Below are 13,858 nucleotides of genomic sequence, written 5' to 3' on the forward strand. Positions count from 1 at the left end.
TTGTCCACTCTCCCTCCTCCCATCCAGATGCCTGGAAAAGTAAAAGTTCGTGTCCTAGCTGGACGGAGCCTTCCTGTTATGGACAGATCAGGTGATACCTGTGATGCATTTGTAGAGGTATGGATGAATTAATTTTTTAAAAATAAACTGTGCAGAGATTAAAAGTCCAGTTGCATCTTATGAGCATTGTAGGATGTTAGAACCCATGATTCTTATGCATAAACTTGAATATTTGGTTTAAGTAGTTGAGAAAAAGTACAAAATACAATAAAATGCACTTCACTGTGCAATGACCAATTTATTTATTGACCGATTGTCATAATACTTCAAGTATAAGTTGAGGAATTTTAGACATTTTCAAAATCATAAGGTACAGGGTCGCCTTATACTGTATGTAGGCTGGGATACCTCTAAGCAGTGTGCCTGTGCAGCAGTGCACTGGTTTTGGAAGTGCTGTACATGAAATGTTTTGTGCACACTACATTCTAGAATGCAGCTGAGCATGGCAATCATACCTGGGTCCCAGTCTGTGACTTCTCATGAAAGTTTTGCATATTTCTATTACTGGAATATAAATTATGCTGTACAAGGGACAATCGCCGGGCCTGGATAAAATTGAAGTTGTTGTAATAAAAAGAACTTATGAAAAATTTCCTGAAGTTTATAGAGTAATGTATAATAAATGTTTAGATGAGGGAGCTTTCCCGTCGTGCTGGAGAAGGGCACAAGTTACATTATTAATCAAAAATATGGATAAAATGTTAAATGAGACCAGTTCATATCGTCCCATTGCTCTCCTTTCAGTCATTGCAAAAATCTATGAACGGTTATGTGTAAACTGATTGATGATTAATTATAATAGTAAAGGCCTAGCATCTACTAAACAATATGGTTTCAAGAAAGGTCTTTCAACTGAAGATGTGGCCTATAAATTGGTCCAGATTGTGGAGAGCTGTGGGAAGAGATATGCGCTGGGTATTTTTGTTGATTTTAAAGGTGCCTTCGACAGGTTATGGTGGGGGAGCGTCCTTAATAGGATTAGTAGAACAGATTGTTCCAATAAAATATATTCTGTGTTTATGAATTATTTTAGTGAACGACAAGTTGTTGTTAAAACAAGATTTAGTGAAGTGAGCAGGAAAATATATCGAGGTTGTCCTCAGGGCTCGGTGATAGGCCCTTTTGCTTGGAACATGGTATTCGATGAATTTTTGAATGAGGAAATATCAGATGTGGAAAGTATTGCCTATGCAGATGATTTGGTTATGATTGTCTCTGGAAATGCCAGATCACAAGTTGAAAGTAAGGCTGATGAGGCTTTAAGTAAGTTAGCAGACTGGTCCAAAAAACATAAGTTGTTAATATCTAATGAAAAGACTGTCCAAATGTTATTAAAAGGAAAACTGAGTATGAATCGGGCTCCTACTGTGAGGCTTCTGGGTGATGCAGTTCGTTACGTGAGAGTAACTAAATATCTTGGACTCAAAATAGAAGAACGGTTGTATTTTACCGAACATGTTAAGTATTTAAAAGAAAAAATTCGGACATTGTATGCTAAGCTCCGGAGGTTGGTGCGTACTGAATTGGGGATAAAGGGTAGAGCCATAAATCTATTATATGAATGTTTGTTCCTTCCAATCATAACGTACGCCTCTGGGGCTTGGGTGCCCAGGATACCAATCATAATCATTCAAAAACATTTGATCCAAGCTCAAAGATTCGCATTATTAGGAATAACTCGAGCGTGTCGAACTGTCTCCTCAGAGGCCTTGCAGGTGGTCTCGGGCAGGGTCCCTGTTCAGTCAATGGTTTTGCTGGCGGGTCTGCTGTTTCTAACAAAAAGAAATATAAATAGAACATATTTAGGTATAACATCTTGTCCTGATAATACAAGGACTTATTCAAAATTAGATGTAAAATTGGAAAAGAAAAGGATTATGAAAGAAATTTTAATTAAATGGCAGGAAAATTGGGATATGTCCGATAAAGGATGACAGACCTATGAGTTCTTTCCGAGTGTAGAAATTGTGGATATGAAGAAGAAACCATGGCTACAGTTTGGATTGAACTCGATGTTTCTATTGACTGGACATGGACTCGCCTTGAGGCTAAATCAGTTGGGGCTGGTGGACAGTGGGCTTTGTCATTGTGGTAGTCCAGAGACATCATTGCATATTATGCTTGAATGCATAATATATGCTGATTTGAGGCATGAATTAGAGATGTCTCTTGGAAGTCTGGAGAGAGGTGGTCTGTGGATCATGTTTACGAATAAGTGTCTCTTCTCGTATTTTAATAAATTTGTAGTTATGGTATTTACTCGAAGGAAAAGGATACGGGAAGATAGTAGAGACCCGCCTCCTCGCGGCAGGGACGGGAACTCCCATAATTAAGATGAATGGATTAATCAAGATTAATCTTTCTTATGGGAGGCCAAGTGGCCAATTTAAAGTTTAATTAATTTGTGTTGAGTTGTGTTATATTATTTTGAATAATAAAATATTTTAAATTAGACTAGCAAAAATTACCATTTTCATGACATTAACCATGGATGGACTTCGGTCCAGGGAATGGTTGTCTGAAAACGGGAACTTAATGGAATGTACAAGGGACTTGGGGGTGGTTGTGCAGGCAGATATGAAGTTCTCTGAGCAGTGCAGATGGGCTGCAAGAGTAGCTCATGGAGTATTGTCAATGATATACAGGAATTTTTCCAGCAGGGATAAGGAGGTGATTATTCCCTTGTATAAGGCAATGGTCAGGCCACACCTAGAGTACTGTATACAGGTCTGGAGGCCTCATTTCAAGAAGGATGTAGAGCTGCTGGAACGAGTACAGAGAAGGGCAACAAGATTAGTGAATGGAACAAAGGGGTGCTCTTACGAAGAAAGGCTTAAGTTTTGCAAATTACAGTGTCTGGAGACTAGGCACCAGCGAGGTGATCTGATAGAGGTGTATAAAGCTTTGAATGGTTTGAGCATGCTAAATGCTGATGGGATTCTTCCTCTAGCTCAGAATAATCACCTGAGAGGGCATAAATTCAAATTGAGGAAAGACAGATGTAGGATAGATGTGCGGAAATTTGCCTTTAGCCAGCGGGTGGTTGGTTGGTGGAACAGACTTCCATCCCTTGTAGTGGAAGTTAGCCTAAATAAGTTTAACGCTCAGCTGGACAGGTATTTTGAACGAACAGAGGGGTGAAGTGGAAGTGGGTTTTTTTTTTTTTTTTTGGCTGATGCTGCATAAGCTTGCTTTCTTGCATCAAATGCCTCTACTAATGCTAATCTCTTAGAAACCATATGTGCAGGAAAACTCGGAAGAATCACAGCACAAAAAATTCAAAGAAATTATTTTTCATAGTAAATGTGTACCTCCTAACTCTCACTGATAAGAGTTGACATTGTCTAAGCTTATTGGGAAAATATCAATCAGGAATCATTTACCTTATATAGTATTGCAATTAAAAATGAATGATTCTTTCACATGGATGATTTTTATATGGTTTCTAATTATTACTTGTAATTTTTATATACTTATTTTTCAGTTTCAAATAAAATAAATATTCTCTTTGTAAATTTTGTGAATAGAATAGCACAGGTGATCCTTTTATTTATAATGACTTTTCTGTTTATAACTTGATTTCCTAACGAATATGTGCATATATATAAATCTAAAATATGTCAATAAAATTGGATTTTTATTGACAAAAAAAAAAAAAAAAAAACCTGTAAAAATATTTTTCAGACAGAAAACTGATCTCACTTATACCTGTGGTTAAGGGAGGCATATGTCCCCCCTGAATATTCCCCCTAATGATACTAATTTTATATTTGTAAAATCTGTTTAATCTAATAGTTATAAATATCTCTGACTAAATTGTTTATTTTCAACAAAATAAACAATTCTGCCTGCACAATTACTCCTGGGAGTAATTGTGCAGGCAGATATGAAGTTTTCTGAGCAATGCAGACAGGCTGCCAGGGCAGGTCATGGGGTTTTGTCAATGATATATAGGAATTTTGCTAACAGGGAGAAGGAGGTGATTGTCCCTCTGTATAAGGCAATGGTCAGGCTGTGCCTTGAGTACTGCGTACAGGTCTGGAGCCCTCATTTTGTATATTCACTTGAGTGTGTACAGAGAAGGGCAACAAGATTGGTGAGGGGAATGAAGGGATCCTCTTACCAAGAGAGGCTTAAGTTCTGCAAATTGCAGTGGCTGGAGACTAGGCACCTGCGCGGTGATCTGATTGAGGTATATAAGGCCTTGAATGGGTTGAGCACGCTGAATTCTGATGGGATCTTTCCACTTGTTCAGATTACGATCTAAGGGGGCATAAATTCAAATTAAGAAAAGACAGATGTAGAATAGATGTGCGGAAATTTTCCTTTAGCCAGCGGGTGGTTAATTGCTGGAACAAACTTCCATCTGTCGTTGTGGAAGTTGATAGGTTGAATAAATTTAAGGAGGAACTGGACAGGCATTTGGAGGGAATGGTGTGATTTTTTTTTTTTTTTTTTTTGGCTGATGCTGCATAAGCTCATACATTTGCTTTCTTGCATCACATGCCACTACTACTACTACTACTACTACTTAATATAATTTTTAAAATAATATTTCAATGTTACTCGAAAAATCCACGTTGTTTTCAATTCTTCAAGAGTGTATTGCTTGGATTATTGCTGCTGTGGACGACATCAGGTGTGGAAAACTTGAACAAAAAAGCAGCAATTTAATGAAGCCTGATTTTCCTGTTATCTGTAACTGGATAAAACTAGCATGGGAGAGGTTAGGGGTTAACTTCTGATATTATTAAACATGCATTTTTAAAATGTGGCATTAGTAATGCTATGGATATTATTGAACACTAAGCCTTTTTGAGGAATCAGATAACCAAGATGAGTTTGAAACTAGCATTGATGGCCCATTTGATGTGTATGATGATCATCCAGAAATTAGAGAAACAGCAGCTAAACTACTTTTTTGGTGATTAAAAAAAAAAAAAAAAAAAGGTGACTAAGATGAGGGCTTGACTTTTGTAGCTTTGAATAATATTACATTTTCAAAATTTTTGCTAATAAAATAATTTTTCAAACAATTTCAAACAGTTGCTTAATCATTTAATATTAAGGTAAGCAATAAATAGTATCAGTAATTTTAAATAATTTAATAATCTAATGCATTAAGGGCTTATGCCTCAAGCTGTGAAAGAGTTAGACTATGTATATCTTAGTGCACTTGCATCATTAATACACAGCCAATTATAAATTAGCAAATTATTTGTAATGGTGGCATCGCTTAAGTTACATCTCATATTGTGAATACCTTCACGACGAGTTGCCACGACATTGCACTACTTCGAATAAGTAACACTTCACCTAAAGGAGAAGACTAATGTTACTTATTCTCAGTGGATACCAACACCCAGATGGCACCGTTTCAGGGCTATTTGGCCCTTCTTTGGTGGGTGGGTAGGTACCCAAGTGGCGTAATGATGACAAAACAGTTGTGAAGTATAACTCCACAATATGAAAGATGCCTGATGGTGTATGATATAAGTTAAGACTAATGCGTTACGGGCTTTCGCAGCTTGAGGCATAAGTCTTAATGCATTAACTCTTTCGCAGCTTGAGGCATAAGCACTTAATGCATTAGAGTCCTAACTTATATCATACACCATCAGGCATCTTTCATATTGTGGAGTTATACTTCACAACTGTTTTGTTATCATTACACCACTTGGGTACCTACCCACCCACCCACCAACCAAAGAAAGGCCAAATAGCCCTGAAACGGTGCCGTCTGGGTGGTGGTATCCACTGAGAATAAGTAACATTAGTCTTCTCCTTTAGGTGAAGCGTTACTTATTCGAAGTAGTGCAATGTCATGGCAACTTTGGCGTTAAGGTATTCACAATATGAGATGTAACTTAAACGATGCCTCCGTTGCAAATAATTTGCTAATTTATAATTGGCTGGGTATTAATGATGCAAGTGCACTAAGGTATACATAATTTAATAATATAAATTTTATATTAATAATCTAAATTTAATAATTTAAATAATCTAACACTTAGAAGTTATAATATGTCTTAAAGTACTGTTTTATTGGACTAAATTCAAAAAATAGCAAGGGCTTAATTTTTCAGTACTCACCTTGATCGATCTGCAATTGTTATGGTTTGAATGGCAAGAGGTGATTAGCTTTAAGGTGATTGGTTCTTAAATTAAGGGGTGGGTAAATAATAATTATGATGGAAACGGAATTAAAATATGCGCAAGGAAGTAGAAGTGCACTAACTCCGTCCTTGGTTGTCATTAAATTTGGTTAAATTGGGAATCTCAAAATAGCGGATAAGCCAAAAGTCGTAACGAAGGACTTTCGTTAAAATAACGTCTTCAGTTGGCAAGTTAAATGAAAAGGGAACGCGTACTTTATTTAAGAATTTTGTAATCCCGTGATGCACTTTGTTACTTGCGGGAATCTCAGATTGGTGAGATTCAAAACCGGAGAAAGATTGAAGGGGAGTTTCGCATTTATAATATTTAGATTTTTATCTGTTGATAGTACATTGAAGGGGTTTATATATGGGATAAGGGAGTTCCTTTCCATCTCCATGACGAAACACTAATGAATGTTATAGTATGCTCTGATAGTATAGTAATAGTATGCTCTGGTATTGGATGATTGGGTTGAACCGAATTTGATTGTGGTACTACCTATGTAACAGGCGTTACAATTGTGTTGACATTTTATTAAATAAATAATATTATTCATTTCGCTTGTTGGATATTTATGTGTTTCTTTATATTTATTGAAAAGTGATCCGAGTTTGTTATAAGTGGAAAAAATATGAGTGATGTCTACGCTGCAAATATTCGCCGAAATTGTCCTGCAAGATTACTATGATAAGGAAGGACAAGATGTGTTTTTCTATTTATGATGTGTTTTATGGGGTTATTGATATTATTTTTTGCAATGGAAATGGTATGTTGGATTAATTTTGGAGGGTGATTTCTGGCTGTGAATTCTTTTGTGAGATATTGTAACTAATTAGATAAGTAGTCTTGTGAGGTGCTGAATTTAATGGCATTGTAGATTTGGTTATAGAGAACGGATTTTTTTATGTTAAAAGGGTGGTGTGATGTGAAATGCAGGAATTTCCCTGTGTGTGTATGTTTTCTATAGATCTTAGTTCCTAGTTTAGTACCTGTTTTATATATATGGTGAGATTGAGAAAATTAATTTGTTTATTGGTTTCTGTTTCGAGTGTGTATTTAAGTCTGTCGTGAATTGAATTGAATTTTGTAAAAAGGTTATCAATTATAGTTTTGTTTCCTATTAAAAGTACATCATCGGCGTATTGCATGTATAACTTTATCTCAGAAGGATAAGGTTGTAGGATTTTATTTTCAACTGTGGCTAATTAAATTTCGGAAAGGGGAGCAGAGATGCCCAAGCCCATTTGGTAACCCAAATATTTGTTGGAAGATCTGATTGTGAAATCTGAAATGCCTGGCGTCTAATAGTAGAGAGGCGAGTTCAAAAATATTGTTTATAAAAAGGGAGGTGCGATTAATGAGACTATTATCGGAAGTTAAATATCCTCGAAGGGCTTGTAAGGTGAAAGGTATATGTACATTGGTGTATAGTGATACGACATCAAACGATGCTAGAATATCATCGTCAGCGATTATGGTGGTTTTAATTTTCTCAAAGGCTTGGTTGGTATTACTGATTTTAAATTTGGAAAATCTGGTGAGTGGAGATATGATTTTTACTAGAAATGAGGATAGGTTTGCGAAGGCGGATTTACTAAAAGAAATAATTGGTCTTAAGGGGTGGCCCGGTTTATGTAGTTTGGTAATTCCAATCATATGAGGGAGAACATTGCTTCGTATGCCAATCTGCTGTAAGGTATGTAGGGTGATTTCTTTATTAGACTGGAGTTTTCTAAGGATAATGTCAAGCTTGTTTTTTAATTTGGATATATTATAGGAATTATTAATTATATAGGTGTCTTGTTCTGCTAGAATTTGTTCCATTTTTTCTATATAAGTGGCTTTATCTAAAATTACTGTGGTATCTCCTTTGTCTGCTTTTTGGATAATAAAATAAATATAAAGAAACACATAAATATCCAACAAGCGAAATGAATAATATTATTTATTTAATAAAATGTCAACACAGTTGTAACGCCTGTTACATAGGTAGTACCACAACCAAATTCAGTTCAACCCAATCATCCAATACCAGAGCATACTATCACTACAGTAGCTTCAGAACTGGACAATCTAGCACTGAACTTACTTTACATGCCCACTCCAACAACCATACTCCCTTAGTTGACTCAGCTATTACCATATTAAAATTAAAAAACAGTTACAAAATTTTACAATTCAAAGCCCTCATTACAGAATGGTTTCGTCACCACTCCCATCTAAATATTATAAATGCGAAACTCCCCTTCAATCTTTCTCCAGTTTGGAATCTCACCAATCTGAGATTGCCGCAAGTAACAAAGTCCATCACTGGATTACAAAATTCTTCTTAAATACAGTATGCGTTCCCTTTTCATTTAACTTGCCAACTGAAGACGTTTTTTAACGAAAGTCCTTCGTTACGACTTTTGGCTTATCCACTATTTTGAGATTCCCAATTTAACCCAATTTAATGACAACCAAGGACGGAGTTAGTGCACTTCTACTTCCTTGCACATATTTTAATCCCATTTCCATCATAATTACTATTTACCCACCCCTTAATTTAAGAACCAATCACCTTAAAGCCAGTCACCTCTTGCCATTCAAACCATAACAATTGCAGATCGATCAAGGTGAGTACTGAAAAATCAAGCCCTTGCTATTTTTTGAATTTAGTTTAAATAATCTATTAACAATATATTAATAATTAAACAATTATTAATATATTAACATTTAGATTATTAACAATCTATTAATAATCTAAAATTAGTATTAGTAATGGCCACATGGTGCAAGATAGCCTATGGCTTATCCTGCACCAGCCAAAAAAAAAAAAAAATAATAATAAAAAATAAAATAAAATAATAATAAGAAGAAGAAAATAAAAAATAATAATAATAATTAATAAGAGAAAAGGAAATGGACAACTCGTGTTTCCCTCCTCCTGTTGGTAATTATCCAGCTGACTTTGCATTTTCCACAATCTGTCAGCCTCTATCACCCATGTAGGCAACTTATTCCAGTAATTTATAACTCGCTGACTAAAATAAAACTTCCTGCAATCCAGTCTAAACATCTCTCCCTGTAACTTGAAATTATGGCCCCTAGTTCTAGATTTATAACTGAAAATTTTGTCCTTATTCATTTTACTTATGCCTCTCAGAGCCTTGAATACCTCTATCAAGTCTCCACTAAGGTGCCTAGTTTACAAGGTGTGCAACTCACATATTCGAAATCTTTCCTCATACTGATGCCCTTTTGCTGATCTCACCAGGCGAGTTACCTATCTTTGGACCCTTTCAAGAACCACTGTCTTTCTTTAGGTGCAGTCTCCACACTTGAACACAGTGTTCCAAGTGTGGTATAAAAATAGCTTTATATAATGGGACTATGACGTCCTTATCTTTACTAGCAATTGTTTGATAAATCATAAATAGGGCACCATGGGCCTTACTTTCAACCAGTCTACAATGCTCAGAGAACTTAATCTGACTGTATCGTAATACCCAAGTCCCATTCCTCCACTACCAGCTTTAGTTTAGCTCCGCCAAGTGTGTAAGTTATTTTGGGGTTACTGTTCCCCAGGTGCAATACTTTACACTTTGCTGGATTAAAGCATAGCTGCCATTTTTCGGACCATCCCTGAAGTCTCTCTCTGCAAATTTAGACATCATGCCCTCTATTTAGACATCATCCCTTCATCTATGTCATTTATGAAAATCAAAAGCAAGAGTGGTCCTAATACTGATCTTTGGGGAACCCCACTTCTTATGTCAACCTAATCTGAGGCATAACCATTTATCACAACCCTTTGTCTCCTGCCCTGAAGCCATCCAGCTATCCATCTAAGGATTTTCCCTGTGATTCCAACCTGTTCCAGCATATAAAGTAACTGCTCCTGTGGGACTGAGTCAAATGCTTTGCTGAAATTCACATAAACTATGTTGGAATTATTCCCTAAGTTGAGCTCTTCAGTGACCCTTTCAAAATAGCTTACCAGATAAGTTAAACATGATTTTCCCTTTACAAAACAGTGGTGAGTATCCTTCAGAATTCCATTTCTATCTAAATGATCCTGAATTCCACCCTTAATCATTGTCTCCATGATTTTCCCTACTACTGAAGTTAGACTAACTGGCCGGTAATTTCCCGCTTTAGTCTTAGAACCACCCTTATGTATTGGAGATGCATTGGCACTTTTCCAATCAAACAAAATCATTCCCGAGTCCATTGATGCTCTTATAATTAGCCTCAACGGTTCAGTTCACTTGCTGTCTCCCTTACGATTATAGGGTATATGCCATCAACCCCAGGAGCCTTACTGGCCTGTAGGCTCGAAAGTTTTTCATTAAATATCTATGTGAAATTTGAACCTCATTAATTACATTTTTTTCAACTTTACTTCCATAATTTCTCATTGACGTAAAGGGCTTTTCTTCTGTAAATATCGATGCAAAGTAACTGTTGTGGTATCTAATACTATTACACATCCATTACATAAGGGTCCTATCTGGTTTGTCTTTCTCTTCTTTGCATTTATATATGTGAAGAATTCCTTATCTCCCCCCCCCCCTCTTTGCCAGCGACTTCTCATAATCTAGCTTTGCCAGCTTAACCTTTTTTGTGGCACTATTACAGATCAATTTGTAGCTGTTATAGGCTTCAGTATTTTTTTTTTTTTTTTGTTCTAACTTTTTCATGCCGTCTTTTTTTGCTCAAGTAATCTGGCAACTTCATTATTCATCCAACTTGAATTCTTCCTCGAGGAGTATTTTTTTAATGGTATATACACACATTCAAGGCTTCTGTGATTAATGTTTTAAAGGTACCATAATTCAATTGTATTTGCTCTCTTTGAGATGTCTACTCAGTTAATAGAGGCCATCTTAAGTCATCGTAATTTAGCATCTTTAGTCATCGTAATTTAGCATCTTTAGTCATCGTAATTTCCTCACCTGAAATTATAACCCATTCCTTTGCCTTTAACTAACCTGTCTCTCTTCATCATCCACAGTAGAACTCCATGGTCACTTCCTGCTACTGGTTCCTGTACTGTCAGCCCTACTATATCATCTAGTTCATGGGTGATGATCAGGTTTAGAGTAATCTTTCCCCTAGTACTTTCCCTGACATGTTGATACAAATAGGATTTCAGGAACTGCTGGGGGTCATGAAACAATTAAATACATGGGCTGTGTTAAAGAGTAACTAAGAGTAAGAACAGGTGCATGTTAAAGAGTAACTAAGAGTAAGAACAGGTACATGTTAAAGAGTAACTAAGAGTAAGAACAGGTGCATGTATACTTGTATGTACACCAATTCGAGGAGTATAGTAAATAAATTTGATGAATTTGAAGTGTTGGTTAAGACACCCAAGGTGGATATTGTTGGGATATCAGAGACGTGGTGCCACCGAGATATAAGGGATGCTGAATTGGAATTTTGGGGAGTATAATGTGTACAGAAAGGAAAGACAGGATAGAAAGGGAGGAGGGGTTATGCTATTAGGATAGGAACAGAGGAGGGGTTGTGCTGTTAGTTAAGAAACACATAAAATCTAAGAAAGTGCATCCAGTTGACATAGATGGACAGTGTAATGTTGAGCCGGTTTGGTGTGCCAAGCACTGGGAAAGCAAAAATGAGGGTAGGAGTTTGTTATATGCCTAATGACTCTGATGACTACAATGGTCAATTATACAGAGAAATAGAGTGGGCCAGTAAATCAGAGTGTCTTATAATGGGGGATTTTAACTTCCCAGATATCGACTGGAACTTGTAGATTGGTCACTCACACACTAGCAAGGCTTTTGTGGATTTATTGGATGATTGTTTTCTATGGCAGCATGTTAGAGAGGCAACAAGAGGGAGTAACACTCTTGATCTGATTACACTAGTTTACAAATTTAAGTTTGTTCACTGGGGTTTGAATTTCAATAGGTCCTACTGCCGAAATATGTTGCTGTGATTTCAAATATGACTTAGTATCACATCCAGATACATCACAATTTAAGAAATAAAAAAGTATTGTTTTTTACGAAAGTATATAACTTTATTGTATTTAGTAATGACAGATTGATAGGATTACATTTTCATATATAAAAAAATACGTAAATACTAACAAGTATTAATCAAAATTCTGAAACTTTCATTAATCAGACCTTTGTTTCTTTGTTTAAAAAGAACGTTTAATCTTTTTTCTTTTATGTATAGTGCCAGGTTTCTCTCTTTTTAAACACCAGTAGTAGTCGGCCATCATGCTTATATTCCACCTTCCCTGGTACCGCTGCTCCATTTTTTTACGTCCTGATGGAATCTCTCTCCTTGTTCTTCACTTATCTGTGCAAGATTTTGAGGGAAAAATCAAGATGGGCATGCAGAAAGTGAATTTTGTTGCTCATATTGCAACCTAAATTGCGAAGCTCTTCGAGCATATTTTGAACAATTTTCTTATAATCCTGTGATTTATGATTTCCTAGAAAGTTTTCCATTACACTTTTAAAAGCAATCCAGGCTTCCCTTTCAACATCAGTCATAGTAGTTTCAAACTAACCGTCTAAAACCAATTTTCTAATTTGGGGACCATTGAAGATACCCTCCTTAAGTTTTGCATCAGATAAACCAGGAAATTTACTGCAAAGGTACTTAAAGTAGTTGCCATCCTTATTCAATGCTTTAATAAATTGCTTCATTATGCCTAACTTGATATGCAGTGGAGGTAAAAGTATTTTATCTGGCTTCATCAAACTTTCGTGCCCAATATTTTTTGATCCCGGTGTAAGATTGTGCCTCCGAGGCCATTGCTTCTTTGTCCAATGCAGCATTTTAGCTCTGCTATCCCATTTACAAATAAAGCATGGCATTTTAGTGTACTCACCCCATTAATACAACAACATACATAACACTTTTAAGTCTCCACATAGTTGCCATTCATGATATTGATATTTAATTTTCTCCAGAAGCAACTTTAGATTGTCATAAGTTTCTTTTACGTAGATTGAATGAGCAACTGGCACAGATGTGTACTTATCTCCATTATACAAGAGAAATGCCTTTTAAACTAGTCTTAGAAGAGTCTATAAATAGTCTCCATTCACTAGGAACATATGATGGAGCTCCTAAGGCACTTATTAAACCAGTGATATCACTGCAATATACGAGATGACCTTCTTGTGAAAAATACTGTATAAACTCCCTTTCACGATTTCTGTACCAGGAAAATGATGTACCTGGAGCAAGTAAGTTCTTCGCTTGAAGTCTGGATCCCAGAATTTCAGCAGCATACTTTGGAAGACCTAAGTCCCTGACATTAAATAAAACGTTGAAGCAGTCCTACGTGTGCCAAAAAAAAAAAAACACACACATGATTTTAAAGAATATTTCAATGCTTGTGAAGACCAATGGAGCTTGTTGTTGTTTGGTTTTTAGGAGCATTAGCAACTAAGGCCATATTGCTCCGGGAATATGCGGTGGTCATTCCCTTGACCTTTCCACATCCTCCATATTTGGTGGTGATGGGCTCGAACCCCAGTCTAATCAAGAAGCGTGTGCTACGCACTGCTGCTGCTCCTTCCCACCTGGCTACGGAGGTGCCCACCAATGGAGCAAGTGTGTGTCTGTAGAAGGATGGTACTCCGAAGGGGATTAGGTTAGTGAGTCC

At 36.4% G+C, this 13,858-nt stretch overlaps 1 protein-coding gene across 5 annotated transcripts in view; it reads left to right on the forward strand.

Annotated features, from left to right (window-relative positions):
* Positions 1-13,858, forward strand: part of LOC150077345 (C2 domain-containing protein 5) — a 992,151-nt gene that overhangs the window by 65,037 nt on the left and 913,256 nt on the right. For all 5 annotated transcript variants that reach the window (XM_090386765.1, XM_090386767.1, XM_090386764.1 and 2 more), the window contains exon 2: positions 28-117. In XM_090386765.1, coding sequence (XP_090242891.1) covers positions 28-117 — 90 coding nt within the window. The remainder of the gene's footprint in view (positions 1-27; positions 118-13,858) is intronic.

The sequence above is a fragment of the Mastigoproctus giganteus genome, chromosome 12 (assembly GCF_048544385.1).
Source record: "Mastigoproctus giganteus isolate SK-2022 chromosome 12, ASM4854438v1, whole genome shotgun sequence".
Classification (NCBI taxonomy): domain Eukaryota; kingdom Metazoa; phylum Arthropoda; class Arachnida; order Uropygi; family Thelyphonidae; genus Mastigoproctus; species Mastigoproctus giganteus.